The sequence below is a fragment of the Podarcis gaigeae genome (genome assembly GCF_964106915.1).
Source record: "Podarcis gaigeae genome assembly, chromosome: 14".
Taxonomy (NCBI): Eukaryota; Metazoa; Chordata; class Lepidosauria; order Squamata; family Lacertidae; genus Podarcis; species Podarcis gaigeae.
In genome coordinates, this window is record NC_139690.1 from 5,549,870 (window position 1) to 5,573,723 (window position 23,854).

Sequence of the window (23,854 nt, forward strand, 5' to 3'; positions counted from 1 at the left end):
AGTGGTGACTCAGCCTGGTTTTCCTTCCTCTGAATAGCACCCATGATCTATGATTTATGGAAAGGTCTCTAGGACAAGCCAGCTCCAGCTCCAGCCCCTCATATTTTAGAAATTAAGCTCTGTCATGCAAACACACACCAGCATCTTCACCTTCCTTGTTTTGAAAGACTTGGAGTGACAACTGCTTTGGTATCAAAATTCGCAACAACTAGGCAGGACCCTGGTGTCTTATCTCACAAAGATCATAATTTTAATTACAGTAGGCCAAAAACATATGTGGGAGTTACTTCCCCCCTCTCCGGTGCACTGAGCAGGCGAGATCTCAGGAGCCTTGCAGGGCCTTCCAGAGTCCTCATGCAACCTTCACAGAGTCTGGAAAAGACTTAAAAACACTTTCTGCAGCAGAAAACCTGGCACTGAAAGAGCTTTTTAAGCTCTCTGAGCTCTGGGAAGGTTATATGAGGGCAGTCTCCCACCCTCTTTCTATTCATTCATTCATCTGTTGATGACGCATGCAAAGCTGTGATCATGTAGGTTTGGGGCCTAGTCTTCAAAGCTACCACAGTGTCATGGGCTGGCCAAATCAGGACAATACAGATGAAGGGTTTGTCAAGCACCAGGGGGGGAGGGCTCTAACTTGTTGTGAAGGTCTTTGCTGGAATTGGGGCAGCCTGATAGTAAGGATCCAGGTGGGGGTCATTCCTTCAAACTGCTCTCTCGCCTTACTCATCTCTGCAATGAGAGCTGAAGCCCACCTTTCTCTCCATCTACATCTCCACCTCCCTCTCCACAGCGGTTAGAGCCCTTCTCTGGCACTTCCACAGTGCCTGCCGCACCACCTACCCAGGCGCCGTCAGACACTGAAAGGAGCCCTGCCTCTCCAGAGGGGGATGTTCTGCTGGTGCTATCTGCCTCTCAAGGGGCAGAGACACTTCCCCCATCACCTAGATCCAGGAGGCGCCAGAGGAGGAGAGAACAGATGGTTCTGCCAACTAGGCTTACTGAGAGATCGCAGAAACGCTCGCTGTACTAAGATGAGCCCACCCCTGTTCCTATATATAGGATAGCAAGGGGGTGTATCCGTGGCAGATCAGCATCCAAAGCTTTGGATGTTACTTTGCCTGACTTTGTTGTAGATGAATCTAGGATTAATTATGTGGCTTAAGACAGCAATTTGCTTATGTACCACAGAGAAATCTGCCTGTTCCCATAGGGAACAGGCAGCTTTTCGACACCTGTCACTTTGGGAGTTTTGTAAATGAGACAGTTTCTACAGGTACTGCTTCTACAGCACAAAAATGTGACAAGCTGCTGTCAGTGAAATCAATAAATTCTCTTACCTCTGTAGCTATCTCTGGAGCAGAAGCCCTAATTCAGTGTTTCCCAACCTTTTTCCAGCCGTGGCCACCTTCCAACCCTGTTTCCTTCCTGTGGCCCCCCCATAGGCATAGCCAAGTGGGGCAGGGGAGCAGCTGCCCCCCAAATAAGTAAAAATCAATACAAATGTGAGGTTCTGCCCCCCCAAAGCCTTCCCCCTAACAAAACTCCTGGCTATGCCCCCCCTTCGTAGAAAGGTAGCTATTTAAATGTTTTGTTTGTAAAGAGAACAGGTTTTATTCATAATTTTTATAATTACATAATTTTATAATTACATAAAATGATAGGAACATAATGAAATATTGTTGAAGCAGAAAAACATAGAATCACCTTTCTAGTGCAACCCCCTGCGATGTAGGAAACTCAGCTAAAGCATCCATGACTGATAGCCATCCAACTTCAGCTTAGAAACCTCCAAGGATGGAGAGTCCAGCACCTCCAGAGGGAGATCCATCTTCCATCAAAACTATCAAACTGAAGTCTCTGAAATTCCTTGAATAAGTCAAGGTGCCGGACTTTACCCAGCGGAGATCAAGCTTGTAAAGCTTTGTATAATCGGCAAATGTCCAACTCTGATGTCCAACTCTGAACTTCAGTTTGATAATTTTGATGTTTTGCATTATTCCATAAAGTTTTCTATACTGGCCATTGTGTTGCTTTCGATATTGCTAATGTCAAAAGCTGGCTGGACATTCGTTGTTTAGATGCTACTTGCTATTGGATCTGTTTCACAGACATTTTGATACTGCAGAGTTTTGTGTCAAAAATGCCCAAAATATGCACCTGAATCTCTGTATGTCTGTTTCTAAGCTCTTATTTCTGTACTGCAGGAGGAATATGTGCAAGAAGGAATACGCTGGACACCCATAGATTACTTCAACAATAAAATTGTGTGTGACCTCATAGAAAACAAAGTGGTATGTGTCCTGAGGGCCTCCCAGGTCTCATGCAGAGAGAAGGGACCCCTGTCTCTGTTGGGGATTGAACTTGGAATGTTGTGTATGCAAAGCGGGTGCTCCCTCAGTCTACCGTGGCCTGTCTCCACACGTTCAGCAGCTTCTGGCTGGATAGCTCCCAGTGGGCCACAATGATAGTCCTATGACACATGGAGAAAACTGGGGAAAAATCCATGCTAATTCCACTTTTGAGAACTAAACACGAATGGATGCCAGGAGGAGCAACCACACCTCCTGCAGAAAGCAGCCAACCCCACAAACTTCACTGGTAGCTGATTGACTTAGTCTCTGACCAGTTGGAAACAACCCTTTTCTTTAAAATTCTACAAAGAAAAATTGAAAGTGAGGTCCTAATTTATGGCACCTCAGGGTATCTGAACAAGCATCACCTTGTCTTAATTGTACCAAAAGCTGCTTCTGTTTTGTGCAGGTTTCACAGGGGGACATTCTGGTAAACATGGCTGGATCAAAGAAGGGTCAATAAGTGTGAATAAACAGAAGTTTTCTGAAGTGCAGTGGCAGTGTGTGTGCTCATCACTGCCCTGAGCCTTTGATCTATAGGTGTTTGGGGAGGGTACTAAAAGCTGAGATGACATTTATTTATAGTATATATAGATATCCTTTCTGTCAAAAGGCACCCAGTGACCTTATTTGTTTAAAAATGACTAAAATCCAATTAAGCACCTTGAGTGCCTGGCCTAGAGATAGGGGCAAGAAGCCTCGAAGGTTTTGCTGGAGAGAGGTTTGTACACCACCTGTTTCTTCTTGGTACACCAGAATCCTCCAGGCATCATGAGCATCCTGGATGATGTATGTGCCACGATGCACGCTGTGGGTGAAGGGGCAGACCAGACCCTGCTGCAAAAGCTCCAGATGCAGATTGGGACTCATGAGCACTTCAACAGCTGGAACCAGGGATTCATCATACACCATTATGCTGGAAAGGTGACTCTCAAAATGCATTGGTGAAAGGGGGGGGGCGCTGATTCAATTTCTAACTGATCTGAGATTTGATTTAGCTAGCATATACCATGCAAGGTTGTGGGGAGCAGCCAGGGTGGGGGGCTCCTTGGCACGGTGCTGTCATATCCTCAGTGTCAGTAAACAGGCTTCCACTGGCCCATTTTAAAGGCTTGTTTACATTTTTATTGAGAGGTAACATTTGTTTTAACCCTGCATGGGGAAAGCTTCCTGGGTAAGAATGTGTAGGGTTTGGAGCAGGGAAACAGAACAAGAAAATATCCAGCCTCTCACTGGATCTTCTGTGCTCTCAATCACTCCCTTTCCAAAGCAAGCAGCACCAGATGATTTTAAGAGAGAGCATGCATTTAGCCCCCTAATTTCTCCAGATTGTGCCTTAACAGATTGCATTATTTTCCAAAACTGCATTGGGAATTACAAGAACTATTTTCCGCATGTGAAGTGCATTTCACTGCCATATCCCTTGCAAATGGAATAAAAATTCACTCCTTTCCCCAGGTGTCCTACGACATGGATGGATTCTGTGAGAGGAACCGGGATGTTCTTTTCATGGACCTGATTGAACTCATGCAAAGCAGTGAACAGTACGTAAGACATGTTTCCCCCCACTTAGGGTGGGCATTGCACATGTGTCCCAGATGTAACAGTTCGTATTTCACCCCTCTCCCCCAATCTCTCCCCATTTGTGCTTTTGGGTACAGTTTCTGCTTGCCTGCTCTAAATTTAATAACATAATCCAGGCAGCAGCTCAGATACCAGCCTTCACCAACCTGGTCCCCTCCAGGTGCTCTGGGTTTTACTGCCCATGAGCCTCAGCATCATGACCATGCTTGCTGGTGCTGATGGAAGTTGTAGCAGAACACATATGGAGGGCCCCAGGTTAGCGAAGGCTGAGATAACCTTACACTGCACTCTTCTGGCTAGACAGGAGGAGAATTAATTGGTTCCATATAACAGTCCAGGAATTCCAAAATAGGGAAAGTGACCACTTGGAACTAACTTTTGATGGTATAAGCCAGGGGTCAGCAAACTTTTTCAGCAGGGGGCCGGCCCACTGTCCCTCAGACCTTGTGGGGGGCCGGACTATATTTTTTTGGGGGGGGGGAAGATGAATGAATTCCTATGCTCCACAATTAACCCAGAGATGCATTTTAAATAAAAGCACACATTCTACTCATGTAAAACATGCTGATTGCCGGACCGTCCGCAGGCGATTGGGCTGGATCTGGGCCCCGGGCCTTAGTTTGCCTACCCATGGTATAAGCAGTGCTTAATTTCTAACATTTAATAAAGATCTGGGCTATTTCTTAAATATGAAAAATGCTGTTTGGAATAATGTCATCTTGAATCAGGATTCAGAAATACTCAATTTCTCTTCAACGAAAGAAGGTTCAATCTGGAACTTGAGGAACATCTGCAGCATCCCTTGCTTCCTGTCAGGGCATTACTCTGTTGGACATTAAAGCCATAATGAGAGGACTGCTTTTGTATTTAAAATAATAATAGCACCTAATATAATATTATTAAGAGGAGTGAGACCTTGTCACCGTGTATCACCTGTGTTGGAGATCTCCAGTGGTTGCCCCTTTGCTATTGGGCCAGGTTCATGGTGTTACTATTAGTATCTAAAGCTCTTAACAACTTGGGACCAGTTTACCTGTGAGATCGCCTTACCCCATATGCCCCCTTCTGACCAGTTTGATCTGCAGAACTGGCACTGTTGCAGGTGCCACATGGTATTTGTTCTGAGTTTGTAAGAAATTGGTCTTCTTGTATGGCAGCACCAACACTTAGGAACTCCCTCCCAGTGGAGCTGTTCTCCTTTCAATGCCTACTAAAAACATTTTTGTTTAGACTAGTCTACCTAGACACGTAGAATGCTGGTGTATGTTTTAATCTGTTTTTATTTTATTTGTTTTGAATAGTTCCGTTTTCCCCTGATAATTTTATTGTTTTATTCTTTTTGCAAACCACTTTGAAGTTTGATTATTTTTATAATCAAGTGTTGTATAATTTTTATGAAACAAACAGGTCAGGATGGCCCAACTGACTGATGGAGGAAATGATCATATACAGTGATGCCCCGCAAGACGAACGCCTCACAAGACGAAAAACCCGCTAGACGAAAGGGTTTTCCGTTTTGGAGGCGCTTCGCAAAACGAATTTCCCTATGGGGTTGCTTCGCAAGACGAAAAAAATCTTGCATCCCCCCCGCGGGTTTTTTCCGCTTTTTCCGCCCTTTTCTTAAGCCGCTAAAATGCTTATCAGCTGTTCCGCTGATAAGCCGCTTAACAGCTGATCGCTGGAAGCCGCTTGACAGCTGTAGCGCTAATCGGCTAAGCTGTCAATGGGCTTGCTTCGCAAGACGAAAAAACCGCTAGACGAAGAGAATCGCGGAACAAATTCTTTTCGTCTAGCGAGGCACCACTGTATTCACCTGCTTCTCCATCAGCCTCTTGGTCTTTTGTATTATCACTATGTGCTGACCTGTGTTTTATTTTTCCTCTCCTAGGCCTTTTATAAAGGCTCTGTTTCCTGAGAATCTCCAAGCTGACAAGAAAGGCCGACCCACGACAGCTGGTAGCAAAATCAAGGTGTGCTCCAGTTTTTTGAGAGTCCTGTCCTACAATTGCACACTTCGAAGTGTTATGTGGAAGTTGTTGATAGGTACTGGAAAGTTTCAGGGCATGGGCTCCATAGACACAGATTTGCCTATGCTCATTTATATGTACAGATACACATTTAAAAGTCAAATAAGGCAAGTGAACTAATTTCCCATCCAAATAATAAATTTGTCTGTTAATTTGTCCCCCAAAAATGTTCCTCTCCAGTTCATTTTCTTCCACATAGATCCTTCTCCAAATCAATTCATTTTCCCTTCAGTTGTCTCCATTCATCAACACCCTTCCCAATCATCTCTAGGTAAAGTTATCTTGAATTAATTCGTTTCCCCCAATTACCATCCTGCCAAGTAACCCAGAATCCCCCACCCTCATTGAATTCCCCCATAGTTCATTATTTCCTCCAAAGCACTTGGGCACCTAGGAAAAGATTTTAAGCCCACTCCTATTAGCACTCCTGACACTCTCCCTGTTGGTCCCTGACCGTCAGCCGTGCCAGGCAAACTGTATACCAGTGTGAAGGGATTCTTGGAACCTGCTGATCTTGGCGGGAAGATTGCCCATGCAGTAATAGTTCTTCTGAAGGGCGATTTCAGGAGAGACTGTTGTTATCAATCAGACATCCTTCTTTTCTCAGAGACCAGGGTCAGTAGCATTATCACTTACAGTGCATTAGTTTTCTGGCTTCAGTAAATTCTCTTGGGATCCTGTTTCTGATATAGTGAAATTACCATCTAATTAAAAAATAAAAAGGAGCAAAAGTATTATCGGTAGCAGTTCTAAGCAGCAGCTAGTATCTAAATATGCCATTATTATTATTATTATTATTATTATTATTATTATTATTATTATTATTATTTGCAGAAACAAGCCAATGACCTTGTTGGCACCCTGATGAAATGCACGCCCCACTACATCCGTTGCATCAAGCCGAATGAAACAAAAAAGCCTCGAGACTGGGAGGAAAGCAGGTACAGAGGAGACCGTTCCCACTGCTAATGCATATTAGATTTTTCGCCCAAGATGGTGAAAACGTCACTTCCGTGGCATGTAGTATACTTGATGTGTGGCTTCATGAGCAAGAGTAGAATCATCTACAGATGTAGGTTGCCTGTTAACTGAGACCACAGCAGAGACCACCCATGGAGAAACAGCAGGCAGGCAAGACAAATGCAGATATGTTTTGTTCTGGCTTTATAGGCCTTCCCCCATGACTCATTCCCTTTACACCTCACCTACCTCCTCGACTATCCCCCACTGCTCTGCCCACCCCTCTCCCCAAAGCTTGCCCCAAGCCCCTTCACTCACAGCTCAGCCCAACCTCTTTTAAAGGAGGAAGAGGGTTCTTCAGACAGGTGCCTCCCCCTCCTTGGTTAAGCAGCTCATCTGGGCTGCCTGCCACTTACACTCCTTGCTCTCTGCCTACCTGCCATTCTGTCGTCTACATTTTAATGTATATAGGAAGAAATTATAAACACAGCGGTACCTCAGTTCTCGAATGTCTCCATTGACGAACGTTTCAGAACCCGAATGCCGAAAACCTGGGAGTAAATGCTTCTGTTTTTGAAAGTGCCTCCGAGGTCAAACAGCTTCCGTTTCTTGTTTTTCAATTTTCTCGACTGAATTTGCAGACAGCCCTTTGCGCCTCCGTTTTCAAACGTTTCGGAACTCGAATGGTCTTCCGGAATGGATTACGTTCAAGAATCGTGGTACCACTGTACATTATTTTGAATGCACTTTTGCAGTCAAGTGTTAATGGTGGTTAGGGTGGGCAGGAGTTACATAAATGTTCTGGTCAGTCTAAAGGAGGGCTGTGCATTTCCTTGTAGGCAATACTGTCATAGGCCTCTGAATACCAGTTGCTGGAAGCTACAGGAAGGGAGAGTGCTCTTGTGCTCAACTCCTGCTCGTGGGTTTTCCCCAAGCATCTGGTTGGCCACTGTAAGGTACAGATGCTGGATGGGCCATTCGCAGGATCCAGCTGGACTCTTCTTATGGCCTTAGCCTTCTGAGTTGGGCCAGAAGCAACAGTGGATGGGATCAAAGGGGAAAGTGGGTGGAGCAGTGGATGTGACTCTTACCTTTGTAGACTACACTCCAACCACACAGTAGTCAGGTGTGTGTGTGTGTGTGTAGATAGGTACATAAACATGCGCATGCACACACAAACAAACAAACAAACAAACAAACAAACAAACAAACAAACAGGGTATTCTATCCTCCTTCCATCCAGTCAAGCAAGCACTGAGGATTGTCACAGTTCAAGGATACATTCCAGGCAAGCAAAAGTCCTTGAGGCGTTTCTGGAGCAGGGCTGATGTGAGGAGTAGCCTGGGGAAGGGGCAGGACCTAGGGCCACTTAAAGAAGCACATTTGATCCACAAACATGTATCTTTAAATGGCATGCAAAGCAAAACTCAGAACACTTTTTCAGCAAGCTTGTCAAATCCTTATTTTTTCCAATTAATATTTAAGAAATTGGTTATCCTCAAACCTAATATATTTTTCCTAATTTTATTCCCATGCTGTATTTTGCTATTTTTCCAGACTGCAGTGTTACCAACTTGGAGAATTCTTTTCCAAGCTGAACTTTTAAAAAAGCTGTCTAAGTACAAGATGCGTTGCCAGTTAGGGTGTGTAGCTTTTTTTTCTAAAATCAAGACATTCCTTTTGCATTTTTCACTGCACAAAACCAGTGAAAAATGTAGTTGGGGTGATGTAGAAAGTGATTAAATCTCTACAACCAATTCTAAATCTCCATGTTGCAACTGGCACTGCCCTCTAGTTCTTTCAAATTTTGAAAAATGCCTTCCATTACAGTTGTTCTGCCCCCATCCCATCCCATCATACAAGTTTGCTGTTCCTCCACCAGTTGGGAGTGGGGAGGGGAGAGAGGAGGAAAATCAAAATGTTCACTTTACTGTTATGTTCGGAGAATTGGAGTCCAGAATTTTGTTCCCCTTCCAAAGCCTTCTGGTGGAGTAGCCATAAAAAGAGCTGATCAGCCAAAGTATGTTTTCCTGTTTATAGATTCCCGCCTGCTGACATATGGAATAATGCAATGGGGGGGGGGGGGACAAAGTTAGTCCTTGTTTCTTACTGCTTCACCAATGCCAATCAAGCTACAAATAATTTTAAGTCTCAAGCTACAAATAATTTTAAGACTGTTAAAAAAAGGTTTTGGGAAAAGGCAGTTCTGAAGCATTCTCTCTCTCAGAGCCAAAGCCTTTCAGGTCAATGTCTGGGTATCAAGCTAATGAGAAGCATTATTGTAATTCTGGGGGAAACTGTTATTTTTAAAGCACACACACCATTTTCATATTTTCACGAGGTAGACTAGCAAAATTATAGGTCTGGCTTGGTTCAAAACTAAAGAACTTAATTGTTCTTACGATATCCTGAAACAAAAGTTTGCTTACTGCTGACCTGGGATGGAAAGTTCTTTATTTTTTGTTAATATTCAAATGTCCGTATTCTTGAAATGTGGAATTTGTTAACTTAAAATCAAGGAAATAATGCTGCCACACAAATTTGTTCTCCTATAAATGCTGTTCCTGAAGCTACTTAACATTAGAAGATATTGCTTTCCAAAAGTGGATTCAATATGACTCAGAGGGCTGTAGCCAGTGCTATTCCCTGTGGAAGGGTGTACAGATCCAGAATTGGCCTCCACAGTCACTTATGGACACGCTGTTAAGACAATATTCATGGAAGAAAATCTTACTCAGCTACGAGTGATCGCCAAAGAAGAAGAAGACGATGCATTGATTTCTATGGGTCTTCTCTGAGTAGGACTAGTGTTGAATGCAATTCTGAAGGAAGGACCCTAGTCCAATGAGCAAGCTGCTTTGCATGGTCCAATTCTCCAGTGGGATCCCCAAGTGGTGCCAGGAGAGATCCCTGTCTGCAACCCTGGAGGACTGCTGCCAGTCAGTGTAGACAATACTGAGCTACATGGACCAATGATCTGACTAACTCTGCGAAAACTGCCATGGATATAATTCCAACTGGTCGATTTGTGCCTTTCTTGCACATGCAAACATTGCAACATGTTATGTCACAAGAGTTTCCTTCAGCATAATCCTCCACTGTTGTAATCCAAAGTGTTGTTCGGGGGTATGTGTCCCCTGCATCTTTTTCCCAGCACAAACATAGCAACATAGCCAGATTTTATCTTGACAGCTGTGTATACTAACTCAGGCCAACATTAGTTGGATTCCCCCTGACTTAAATCATACCCACAGACACACATGGGGGGGGGGTCCTCTTGCTATTTACACATTTTACTGAGTTTCTTCAGATTACTACATAATGAAAGAGGCAATGCTTTAACCCTCCTCCATTTCCCATATCCATGCATGTTACATTCTCCTGGCTGCCAGGGCTGTTGGAAGTTGATGTCTGGCAACGTCTGGAGGTCACCATGTTTATCATCTTTATTTTGGAGGACCAGATAACTGGGGTCAAGACTGAACAGGGAGTTTGCAGTGCTTGTTAGGAACATCCAGAGACAAGAGCTATCTGGTGGCACTTGTTTTCAGTGTCTAAGAAAGATAAGAAGGTCCCAATATCTGTTTTGAACATTACAAACAAGTGCAGCAAGCTATCCACATGAGAAAAACCACCCCTAACCTGGGTAACGGCAGCCTTTCTTGTTACCCAGGCTAGGTGTGCTTTGCTGTCACTTGAAACTGCTGCTTCTTTCCCTTCAGTCCGTGACTGTAAGGGCCGTGAGTTGTTCTCCATGTAGACCTTCTGTAGAGACACTTGAAAGCTGATTCCCACCTACCTCTTCAACTAATCATGCTTCTTTTTTGACCCTTTCCCTGCAGGGTAAAGCACCAAGTGGAATATCTTGGGCTCAAAGAAAACATCCGAGTGCGGCGAGCGGGTTATGCCTATAGGCGAGTGTTCCAGAAATTCTTACAGAGGTACGGTATTCCTCTGTGTTGCTTTCTTCTCTTCAGGGAGATTTTGAAAAGGGAGGGAAGATCACATTCCACAAAAAACATACCCAAGTTTTTCTCTCCATTACTGCATAGAGTAGATAGGAGCCTAAAGAAGCCCAGGTGTTTTCAATTTTGGCTCTTGTTTGCTTGTCAACAAATCTAAAAAATAATGTTTCTGAAGGCAGACCTAAGATTTGAGGAGAAGCTGAAATGCTCTTGCACCAGATCCCCCGTCTTACTCCTGTCCTTGTGTGTCAAGGCTGCCTGCCTTTTAAAAAGTATTATTATTACTAACATGGCACAAATACTTAAAAATACACCACCTTATGAATAGAGAGTTGCAAAAGCTGCCCTGACAACTGCTTTGTTGGTGACACTTCCCAGTCGATGTCTCCCTTCTGTGTTTGTCCTCTCCCACCCAGCGCCTCGTTCAAACTGACCATGCTTGAAACTTGCTACTGTATTTTGTGTTATGGTGGAATAAGGAAGCCTTCCCCAACCTGGTGCCCACTAGATAAAACTCATGGAAGCTGTAGGCTAAAACGTCTGGAGGACCCCAGGTTGGGTAAGGCTGGAATAAGGTATGTCATTTTTTTCAAACGAGCCATACTGCTTTAAGGAACAACAGCTTTGTCTTCTCCACCTTTACTCTCTGTACTGTTTTCGCTGTGATGGAGTAGCAAAAATAACAGCTGCTGCCTGATGAAAGGAATCTTAGTTGATTAATCATTTAAGTTTACATTAGTTAATCAGTTGATTGTTCAGGGACCTCCTGCATTGCGTTTTTGAGTTGTGTGTTCCTCTGCAGTGTGTTATATGAAAGTGCGGTTTATACATATTTAAATAATTGTGAATGGGTAATTTAAATTCACACTTTAGGAAATTGTTCTAAAGAAAATAAAGCATACTTTCTTTTGATTTTCGATTATACAAACATACATCCTAGATCATACACAGAGCATTCTTCTCCTCCTTCTCTCTCTCTCTCTCTCTCTCTCTCTCTCTCTCTCTCTCTCTCTCTCACACACACACACACACCCCTTCACCTTCTAATATGTTCCCCTGCCATCTGTAGTTTTTATCACTATAAAGAAATAAATTATAACCAGGAGCACCCTTTATCAAAATGTTTTAAAGTCGTCCAGGCGTTGCAGCCCTAGCTGCTAAAACTCCTCCTGGGCTCTTCTTCCTTCCTTCCTCCCTTGCTCTGCTTTCTCATAACAATGGCTTGCTTTTGCTTCTGTTTTGATTTTGTGTGTGCTGCAAATTCTTTCAAGCTGGAAATGCCCCACATTTCTGCTATGTCTAAGGGAGGATGGAAGCTGATGCGGTTTAATAAAGAAGCGTCAGGCAGTTGTTAGGGAGGGAGAGAGGAAGTGGGAAAAGGATCCCACACCAGAACTGCAAGATTGGCTCCCTGGGGCAGCAGGCAATGCTCTTTGTGCACTGCCAGAGAGACAACTGAATGACAACATCTTGCCATCTAAACTGTTTGGTCAGCCCTTGTTTTGTTTTGATGATTACATGACCCTCCTGTCTTTGCTCACATATTAATTATGATTTCCAAGGTTGTTTTCCTGTTGTAACTGAGCCTTGTGGTGGTGTAGCGGAGAGGTCGGGGGAAGACAAATCTTAGTCCAGCAGTAAAGCTCCCTGGTGACCTTGAGTTCTCTGCACCACAAGGCTTAGGATACAATAAGGGAATCCCCAGGTAAACAACCTTGATCATACTGGAGGAATGGTTAGGGTACAAGACAGTAAATATGTTAGACTACACCGCTGTGATTATCCAAACTCGATAAGTTGACTTTTATATATTATCTTTCTTCAGCTAGATATGATGCCTTGGGAAGAAATTTAAAAAGCTAGAAAATGTAAGGAAATACCTTATACCGAGTCAGTCCACTGTTGTCTCTGATCAATTACAGTTCTTCATGGTTTGGGGGCCTGTTCCAACTCTTGACTCGAGTGGGATAGTTCTGAGTTAGAGGCCAGATTTTAATTTCTCATGCTTCAATTGCTTCATTAACCCAGAAACTTTGGTGTAGAACATTTCTGTAGCACCTGGGGGAGAGAGGCTGACCTCCATCTTGGAATTTCCAAGTTCTGTACTTCTTTGCTTCTTGTTTTTCCTCCCCTGGCCCCCCCCTCCTGACAACCCCCCTCCCCCCTTTGTGTAACATCTTGCCTGATGAACAGTTCTGGAGAACTTGAAAACTTATCTCACTTTTATGACATTTTGGTCAGTCTCAAGTGTGGATTTTGGAATAACAATAATACTCTTCTATTCCTTGAACTGCATTAATCCATTATTGAACAAACTGAAGTCTGGGTGGCTTTGGATGGTGCTTATATTAGAGCAGGAATTTCAACTGGTGTATCCCAACAACTGATTTTAAATTTGTCCTGGAATTGCCCATAGATGAAATCTATCACTGAGTGGAATGGCAGAATCTCACCATCATCTGATGATGATGATGATTAAAATTTAAATACCACCCTTTATCTGAAGATCACAGGACAGTTTACAATATAAAAACAAACATAACATAGTAACACACAAAAACAAGAACTGCCCCCAACAGTTTAAAAGCCCATAGATGGTTTAATAAGCCAAAGGCCTGGGAGAAGCGGGATGTTTTTCCTGGCACCTAAAGATCTGTAACAAAGGCGCCAGGCAGGCCTTTCTGGGGAGCACATTCCACAAGCAGGGAGCCACCACAGAAAAGACCCCTCCTCGTGTTGCCACCCCCTTCCCCCAGGCCTCTTGTGGAGGAGGCACATGAAGAAGGATCTCAGGTGATGATTTCAGGGTCTGGGTCAGTTCATATAGGAAGAGGTGGACCTTGAGGTATTTTATTTGTGTTTGTATTTTATTTTTAACCGTGGGGCAACCCAGCTAGATAGAGTGTTAATGATGATGATGATGATGATGATGATGATGGTGATTATGCTTTTCTGCAGGTACGCCATCCTGACCAAAGCAACCTGGCCTTCCTGGAAAGGGGACGAAAAACAGGGGGTTCTCCACCTCCTCCATTCTGTCAATGTGGATCCTGACCAATATCAGCTTGGGAGAACAAAAATCTTCATCAAGGCACCAGAGTCTGTGAGTAGAAGGGCAAAGTCATGACTCCAAAGAGTGAGACAACCTGCTAGAACTGAATTGTAGAATTGGGAGGGGAAAAGGGGAGGTCACTTGTCAGTTCTGCAATGTGTTGTGTAGACCAAATGGATAGAATTTGCACTTGTTCCTGGACTGCAAGTCTTTATCAAGCCATCCTCTTCTCCTTTATTTTCCATTTTGTGACACAGCAGTGCTGGGGGGAGGTTACCTGTTCTCCAGAAGAGGATTCACCAGACGAAAGGAAAGCAGGTGGTGTTTCTCTCTACTGTGGCACTGGACTAGGCTGAGAGGCTTAAACCTCTTCTCCCAGGGTAGTGTCACAATGAGGAGAGAAATGTCTCACTCTTCTGATGATCTGCACAGGTTGGCTAAAAAATGGTGGGCAGGGGAGCAGCATGTCTGCTTGTGTGTGGTATGTGTGTGCTTTGGTGGGTGGGAGAGAGTGCATCACCTGGTATCACAGACAGTGTTTCCTAGATGTTGCTGGGACTCCAACTCCCATCAGCCCCTGCCAACATAGCCAGTGTCAAGGATGAAGGGAGTTGCAGTTCTATTATATCTGGAGGGCCCTTGCAGTTTCCTCTGCCCTGCCCTAAAGAATCCTAAGAATTGTAGTTCGGTGATGGGGACGATTCACTCCAACCCTATAGAGCTAGATTTGATAGAGTTCCCTGGCAATAGGTAATGACTGTTAATTAAACCAGTTTAAATTGGTGGTGTAGACATCCATTGAAATATCTGATTCAGGTCAAGTGTAGATGTCTCATGAGCCATGTTCTTGCAACGTAACTGGGGTGAGTAAACTGTCCCCATGGGGCTCTCTTCACACAGTTAGGAAGCCTGGAAGGAATGTACAGTTTCCAATCAGAAGTGGACAGCCCACTACTGAGACAGTTGGGTGCATATAGACACCATGCAGTCATTCACCTGAACACGCATAGACTGGTGGTGGAGCCCACTGCTGCTGTGATCTTGCTTCCTCTTGGGTGTGTGTTGAGAGGACTGGACTTCTGCTCCCCTGTGAACTGCAGCTACCTGCCTCAGCAGTGCAGGCCTTCTTGAGTGAGAGAGTGCATATTTTCTGGAGGTAGTTCCCAGTTTGCCACCAGGGTTTAAAGGCAACTGGGTTAAGTATGGATCAGACCTAGGCCTTCTGTAGTGCTAATTGCATCTCTCTCTTGGGTGCACCAAGATAAAGTGTTTTTAAGAAGGAACAGTGAAGGAAATAGAAGATCATTCTTTATAAAACGTCTCTTATATGTTTGTGTTGAAAATTTCTTGCAAGTCATTAAGGTGTTGTTGTTTTTTAAAAGAGGGATGCTGGTTTTTCTTTCTGGGCACAGGAAGTGTGTCTGATGCAAACTTTAATTACATCTGATGGGTTGCTCTGCTTTGATAGATGTGCTGCAATTAGTACAACTTTCTGGGAGTCAGCCATGCAAGTAAAGTTGCTATGAGCAGCTTGTTCTGCCAGCTCCCTTTTCCATGTTTTAAAAAAAAATAAGGCAGAGAGGCTTGCTAATTATTTCAGGAGAGAAAGGTTGGCCGCAGCATGCTGAAAACTGTAAGCTGTTTACGTATGTGTGAGGACACATGTAGAAACTCGAGAACAGACTTTGCTACCACCACAGCAGACGAGAGTTGTAGTCCAAAATATCTGAAGGGCTCCAGGCTGGTGAAGGCTGCTGTTTGTGGAGGCAGAAGGATCAGACCCAGAGGGTGCAAATGACGCAGGGGAGTTCCTCTACGCAAGCTGTTCCACAACTCCTGTTCACTTCCATGGAGCTTGTGGAGGAAAACATCCCAGTGGATTATGCCACATGCTAATTAGTGGGAAGGCAATGGGCACCATCTCACTTCAGACACCAGAAGAACTTGGTGGAGTTGTAGCCACCATCCTTTGCTTTGTCAGCTATGTTGTCATGTAAGCAGAAAGAATGGAGAGTCACAGACTTGGGGATGCCAATCCTGGAAGATCTGCTTCCTTACCTTGCAGGCCTTTTCCCACATGGCTTGGGCCTGACTGACTCCAGCTACAAAAGCTGAGGCTGCTGAACAGAGGGTATTTGTTGGGATGGTTGCTGTTGTTGGCTTTTTGTATATTTATTATAGATCTCCTTGTGATTTATGTGGAAATGGTTCGGTTTGGTTGTACATTTTTAAATGTTTTATTTATTGTTTATGACTACCTTTTTTACCTTGTAGTTATGTATTTTTTCATGTTGAGAATGGCTTGAACTATGGAAAGGCAGCATACAAATAAAATTATCTATGCATGTGGACGCTGGGGTTGTCCCTTCCTGCTCTACTGAGCTACTGCAGTCCTGGAGTGGCAGGATTGAACCCTGGTGGAATCTTGCCAGCTAGACAAGGAGGACTAGAGAGGCTGTCAATTTAAAAGTCCCACTGCACCTGCTCTGTGTGCAGGTTTGTGTTCAACCTCAGGAACCTCCACTTCAAGAGATTCAGGTTGCAGGTGATGAGAAAGTTCTCTTCTCTGCCTGAGGCTCTGGAGAGCTGCCTGCTCACCAGAGCAGGATAGATGGGCCAGAAGTCTGACTTGGCATGAACCAGTTTCATAAATCGCTCCCACCCTAGCAAAAAATCTGGCCAGACTGGAGGATCGTGCCGCACACCTTGGAAGCCAGAGGCTCTTGGCAACAGCCCAGGGAGCTGAGGAGCGTTCAGGGTTAGGGGTGCATCTGTGAAGGGTTGCAGGACCCAGCCCTGCACAGGGCACCCTGAAAGATGTCAGCATTGTATCTCTGCATTGCTTTCCTCTCTGTGGGCATCGCACTGTGTGCAGGAACTCTGCCAAGACTCCAGCAATCAGAACGTCAAGCAGATGCTGCTAAATCCCTCGTCGGCAGCCATCATGCGCTGCTGTCTCTCTCCCGTCATCTGCCTGAAAGCAGATGTGAAATGTGTGAGATAGACCAGATCCCCTTTTGACTTTAAGATGAACTTCTCTTTGTTTCCCAAAATATCCTCCTTTCATCCGCTGCTGGTTGATTGGAGACATACATGTCTTGGAGGAAGGTGAATCTCTGCATTGTCTGTCTGCGGGACTTCCTGAATCATTTCACATTTCCCACACCTGGGCTTTTCTTGCAGTGCTGGAATTTCTACCTCTAAAGCAGGGGAAACTGACCCACACTGACCTGTTTGTGCCAGTGGCATATTTGTGGCACACTCCACATATTTTTGGAGGTTCTGTCTGTTGATCCAAGTGGGTGGCACCCACTGAAAGTCAACTTCAGTATGCAATTTGTTAATGAGGCGTTTGCAATACCCAAATGCCTCATTAACAATAGCGGGCGATTTTAATCCTAGGGTGGGAATTGACAATGAACAATTAAGCAGCGCTTTAAATTGGAATATGGATGATATTGCACATTCAGTGAAAATAATTCTCTAGAGACAAGGTTATAAACAGGGAAAGTATATGCTTGCTCAAACTGTGTAATAATTTTACTAATTGTAAATGGCTCAATAGATGGGGATAGAAATGGGGAATTTACATACTTCCCCTCCAATGTAGTGTCACTGATTATAGTGTCTCTTTTGACGCTGTAAATCTGATAGTGGACTTTAGAATTGGGACGCGCACAGAAAGCGATCACCAACCATTGTTGATGTCTATAAATGTAAACTTTGATTTAGAAATAACTAATCGTAACAACACAAAATTTTGTCAATACAAGCAAATGAGCCAACTAAAATGGTCCCAGGAAATGAGTGTAGTAGTGGGGCAAAAACTCATTGTTGATTTTAGAAACCAGGTTCTCTCTAAAGAATATCAATTCTCATAGTGACATTCTGGAAGTATATAGTGAAATCTTCAAAACATTTGAAGAGCTTAACACTCCACCAAAAGTCAGGGCACTTAAAAACAGAACTGGTCCCTGGTTCAACGATGAATGTCTTCAGCTTAAAAGAAAATGGCGCCAAATTTCAAAGATAACCATAGCAAACTAGAACCCCCTACAGGTGGTTAACCCTTGTGAGACTTCCTGCATGGTGGGCAGGAGTCAGGTATAGTCATTTCAGGTCCAATGCCTAAAGCCAATACCACTCACATTTTGTAACCAATAAAGTTGTGGCCTTTTTTCGCCCATTAACCAAAAATACTGGTGTCCACGTGTTTTATTCATCAAAGGAGGGGTGTGGTGCCTTGACGCCCAAGCACCTTTTACTTAGATTAGTTACCAGGATAAAAATATCTAAACTTGCCAGGGAAAGAACAAATAGGTTTTTCCAAAGGCTACTCTATCTTCCAAAGGCTACGCTATCTCTATCTGTCTCACACATTTGGTTGAAAAATATAGACTTCAAAATCATTCCAAAATTTATGCATCTTTCATAGATTTTCGTGGTGCCTCTGATTCAGTTGATTGTGTGATATTGTGGAGGAAGCTTGTAGAGTTAGGAGTTGATTAACGCTTGCTGATCCTAATACAGAATTTATATGCTTTTAGCATCTGCCAAATCAAACTCAATGCCAAAGGTCCCCTCTCTTCCAACATCCCTAATATGAAAGGTGTAAAACACGGGTGTATTCTTGCCCCTTTTCTTTTTAATTTATTTTTTATCAGATCTCCCAGAGCACTTTAAAAAAACAGAATCACATGCCCCCCCAAATAAATCAAAACCCAGTTGCACTGCTACTGTATGTGGATGATGCAGCCTTATTATCACTGACGAGGGTAGGTCTGGAATGTATTTTACTCTCCCTGATTTCCTATTGTGAAACCAATAAATTTTCAATAAAATATGAGAAGAGAACAATTCTGGGAAAATTAGAGAAATGGAAAATAAGAGGACAAGGAATCCAGCTAGTAAAGATGTATAGATATCTCAGAATTTTATTCCAGATGGTTGGTCAAACCATCACACAAGTGCTATAAAACAGGCAAAGTGTACCTCCTCAGCAGTAGCTCGGTTTTCTTTTGAGAAAGGTAACCAATTTATATCAGTTGCTATTTAGATTTATCAAGCTAAAATGTCATCCCAGCTGCTTTTTGGGATCCCAATATGGATACAAGCATATAATAGTGATTTAGATAAGATACACTCAAGTTTCTTGAGACGTATCCTGGAGCTCCCAAGTTCAATCAAGTATGAGATGATGTGTGCAGAACTAGGTATATACACGATGGAATATTGGGCGATTGGGCGTGGTCCAGCACTATAAAATACTTGTTGCGTTGGCCATATTCATTTCCAACATTCGAGTCTGCTTTCTGACTTACTTAAGGACTCTTATGAATCCGGTTGGTTCCAACTCTTACATAGCAAAATCAGATCTATTGGTACAATGGTACCTTGGGTTTCCGAACGGCTTGGCTCCTGAACGCCGGAAACCCAGAAGTAAGTGTTCCGGTTTGTGAATGTTTTTCGGAAGCCGAACATCCGACACGGCTTCCGCTTGAGTCCAGGAAGCTCCTGCAGCCAATCAGAAGCTGCACCTTGGTTTCCAAACAGTTTCGGGAGTCGAACGGACTCCCGGAATGGATTAAGTTTGAGAACCAAGGTTCCACTGTATTGAAACTGGATATTGGAACTCTTGTAAAATTCAAGTGAGCAATATATTTATCACAATATTCAAACCATATTAAGGGACATTTAAAAACAAAATATTGAGTCAGCTGTAAATAAAATTTGCTCCCCTGGGTTCTATAGTTTAAATACAGATAACAGGGTCACTTATATCTCAAAATTAATAATTCCAGTCCAACACAGGGCCTTTATGTTAACCCGACTGAACGTTTCCCCCTCAGCTTTTGTCAATGGCAGATATTTAAACTTCCCCACAAATGATAAACATTGCAGTTGTTCTTTGAATGTGTCAGATACTGTAGAACATATTCTTTTCTACTGTCCATTATACTACCAGCTATGCAAACTCATGCTATCCCCGTTTTTTGGTAGTCTTAACATCACGACACAATAAAAATACCAGATTCTATCTGTCTGACATTAACCTGGAAGTAACTGCAAGGGAGGCTGAGGTTTTGTCAATAGTATCTCTTAGAGTGATGAATGTCTCTATTTAGCGGGAAGAAATCCCAATGAAAATCCTTGTCAATATATATTTTACATGCTGTTTATTTGTATATATTTTAAATTTTTACATATGGATGTGTTATGATGGCCTATATTTGGAATGCCTTACAAAGGTTTGGCAAAGTAAGTAAGCAATTTGTTGCCCAACGCGGTGTGCCTGCTTGGCTTCCGCTTCTCATCCTTCCCTCTCCTCTCTCACTTGCTGAGCTGATGGGTTTTCTTTTTATTGCAGCTGTTTTTGCTGGAAGAGATGCGGGAGCGGAAGTACGATGGCTATGCACGGGCCATCCAGAAGGCATGGCGGAAATACGTGGCCAGGAAGAAATATGTACAGATGAGAGAAGAAGGTATGTCTCAGCTGCTAATAATGCAGTAACTCAGGACTTTGCCCCTGGCTGCTCCCGCCTGTCAGTATTTTTAGCTAGTGGGTGAAGTCAGCACTATGATTGACAAGTGAGTTGTTTGGAGACTAGGCAGTAGGAATTCCTGGAGTCCTGAAGTGATTCTGTTTCTGCCTCCCATTTTGTGCACATTCCTTGCTTCTTGCTTCCTAGGAGTTATTTTCTGCAAGTAGTACTACAGAATAAGAGTGTGTGTGTGTGTGTGTGTGTGTGTGTGTGTGACAGAATCGCCTCACCAAATGGCAAATGCAGATTGTGAAAACTCTGCAAAGTGGCTTAGGCATGTCTGCTGCTGTGCAGGAACTCAGTAGGAATTCACTGCATTGTTAACTTTCCAGAATAATGATATACATGTCTACTTAAGATGTAAGGTTCTTTGTGTTTAATGGGGCCTACTCCCGGGTTAAGTAGGTGCAGGGTGGCAGCCTGTGCATTGGTTTAAGGTTGGCATTGTGAAAAACAGGGGTATTGTGCCTTTTACAACTCTGTTTCCACAATCATAACCTGTAGGACATAGCTTATTTCCCATAATAAGCATGAGGTTCTCTGAGGGCAACCAGTAAAAAATCAGTAATCACTGTAATTTTATGTTATGCACTCCCCCCCCCCCCGAAAAATGTAAATGGAATGGTATCTCTCTGCTTCTCAGAACTGTGAAACTCATCTTTATAATTGGGGCTGCAAAGTAACACTTCTTCCTCTCTCCCCGTTTTAAAGCCTCTGACCTGCTCCTGAACAAGAAGGAGAGAAGGAAAAACAGCATCAATAGGAACTTTGTGGGTGACTACATAGGCATGGAGGACCGCCCAGAGCTGCGGCAATTTGTGGGAAAGCGGGAAAAGATCGATTTTGCTGACACTGTCACCAAATACGACAGGAGGTTTAAGGTAGGAATGGGTCGGGGCAAAAGAACTACACAGTGAATTCTGCCTGGGCTGGCCTGGTCTCTGCACCATCTTACATTTTTCCCTGTGGGCATCAGAATATATTGGGCTGTCTGCTGGAAGCAAGTTCCATCACACCCAGGTGTCTCCTTATTTCTTTCCAGATGATGGAACTTGGAGCCTAAAGCTAAATCAATCCTTATTCCTCATTTTTAAAAATTCTGTTTAAATCATAAGGGTGTAAACACAGGTCTGCTCTTATTTCCAGGGCATCAAGCGAGACCTCATCCTCTCCCCAAAGTGTGTGTACCTGGTTGGGCGTGAAAAGGTGAAGCAAGGCCCAGACAAAGGCCTGGTGAAAGAGGTGCTCAAGCGACGGATCGAGGTGGAAAGGATTCTGTCAGTTTCGCTAAGGTCAGTCCCACCTCCTCTTTTTTTCACAGGAATAGGCCAGTGGGGAAAGGGAGGGAGGAGGGGAGCTAAGTTGAGTGGGAGGCAGGGTCAGTGGGCAGTCACAAGCTTTAAAGTCCCAGAGCAGGACCTGTGGAGCCCCCCAGGTGTTGCTGCCTTCCAGCTCCTATCAGCCCCAGCCAGCATGGCCAATGCCTGGAGGAGGACCACAGGTTCCTCCTGTTCTGCTTCATGACATGTATTAAATTTGCCCACTTCCTGGAGGTATCTGCTTGGCCAGTATGGAAGGAAGCTGGATCCTGGGACTGGATCTGGTCTGATTTAGCAAGGAGGTCCTTCCTACTGATATTAGTGATAATAGCTCAGGAGCATACCATTGAATACTAAATTCTAGAGATGGCAGTTTACCTTCCTGCCCAGCTTGTGGGCTTCCCTGGTTGTCTATTGTGGGAAACGGGATGCTGAACTAGAGAGAGAGAGAGAGAGAGAGAGAGAGAGAGAGAGAGAGAGAGATCTTGACCATCATCTAATAACTAATCTGCATTAAGTGATCCTGAGTGCCGGCTCTTGCTCAACAATTTGAGAAGTGCCTTGCAGGATCAGACCGAAGTCTCCCTCATCCAACATTGTTGTCCAGAATCTAGTCAAGAAACAAACCCTCAGTCACCGTTGGGGAACCTCAGTCTCTCCAGATCTTGCCAGATTACAGCTCCCATCCTCTCTGACCACTGGCCATGTTGACTGCTGGGTGCTGGGAGCCCAACAGCATTTGCAGGGCCTCCCACAGCCTCCCCTCCCCTGACTGGCTGGGGCTGATGGAAGTTGGCAGAGACAGCACACATGCTGCTCCCCATTTCAAAAATTCCACTGTTCTAACACTGATCCTGTAACTATCACAGTACTACGTCATTTTAAAAAAAATAATTCCCCAAATTATTACAAATCAAACCAAATTACTTTAATTTAATACAGTTTCTTACAATCAGGTTTCCCGCTCTTGTTGCAATCATATGTCCAAGATTTTCCCCCATAGCTGCTTTATTTCTTATTTATATCCAGTTGACACCCTTCACTTACCATTAAGCCATTCTTCCAGCTGTCCGCTTTTTCACCTTACAAAACAGCACCTCAGTTTCATCTTGTAAATATATAATCCATTTCACGTGTGTAGCTCTTTATGTACATTTTTGTTCCTGACCTGGAGTGTTGGAAGAGTTCAGTTCTTTTTCTCGTTGTTCAGTTCTTTGCAATGTTTCCATCTCACTGTTATCAAGCTGACTTGCGAACCACAGCCATAAAAAAATCTCACAGAGTGAACTTTCCAGATATCCACCATTAAGTTCCCCTCTGGAGTTCTTTCTCAGCGCAGGATACACAGCAAAATCTTTTCTAAGATTCATCCTCACGTCAACAACTCTCCAGCTGTGGGCCATTCCTCCAACAACACACCCATCCAGTGCTACTCATAAATAAAATCCATTCAGCCTCGGTCAAGGGGGCACATAGCAAAACCTTGTTAAATTCCTTGTAGAGCATAAATCAAAAGCCCCCCCCCCTTTTCGGAGTATTAAACAAAGTAGCAACTGCAGTTGTACCTTGTAAGTTGGACAGAATCTGTTCTGGAAGTCCGTTTGACTTCCAAAACATTCGGAAACCAAAGCGTGGCTTCTGATTGGCTGCAATTCATTCAGTCACCTTCAGAACAGCTTGTATGCTTCTCTCATTCAACCAAGATACAGAGCAGGCAACCTCTTTTCCTCTAGGAGAGTGAGCTGCTTCTACTTCTCCAGCAGAGGACACTGTCAGCTCATTTCTGTCTGAAAGGGGGTTAGAGGAGAGGCTAGTTTTGAATTTCTTATGACCCTGGCTTTTATTTCTGCAGCATGATGCAGGATGACCTCTTTGTCATTCATGAGCAAGAATATGACAGTCTCCTTGAGTCAGTCTTCAAGACGGAGTTTCTCAGCCTTTTGTCGAAGCGCTACGAGGAGAAGACACAAAGGAGGCTACCTCTCAAGTTTAGCAATACGTGAGTGACAGGCTTAACAGCAGCACTTTGCTCCTGTCAGGCTGAATCACAT

General features: G+C 43.8%; 1 protein-coding gene across 1 annotated transcript in view; it reads left to right on the forward strand.

The window, feature by feature from the left end:
- MYO1E (myosin IE) overlaps window positions 1-23,854 on the forward strand; it is a 102,151-nt gene that overhangs the window by 69,461 nt on the left and 8,836 nt on the right. Inside the window, exons 13-23 of the mRNA XM_083712534.1 lie at window positions 2,208-2,294; window positions 3,111-3,278; window positions 3,813-3,898; window positions 5,827-5,908; window positions 6,800-6,906; window positions 10,768-10,866; window positions 13,849-13,993; window positions 20,310-20,424; window positions 21,196-21,365; window positions 21,631-21,776; window positions 23,656-23,802. Coding sequence (XP_083568660.1) covers window positions 2,208-2,294; window positions 3,111-3,278; window positions 3,813-3,898; window positions 5,827-5,908; window positions 6,800-6,906; window positions 10,768-10,866; window positions 13,849-13,993; window positions 20,310-20,424; window positions 21,196-21,365; window positions 21,631-21,776; window positions 23,656-23,802 — 1,352 coding nt within the window. The remainder of the gene's footprint in view (window positions 1-2,207; window positions 2,295-3,110; window positions 3,279-3,812; window positions 3,899-5,826; window positions 5,909-6,799; window positions 6,907-10,767; window positions 10,867-13,848; window positions 13,994-20,309; window positions 20,425-21,195; window positions 21,366-21,630; window positions 21,777-23,655; window positions 23,803-23,854) is intronic.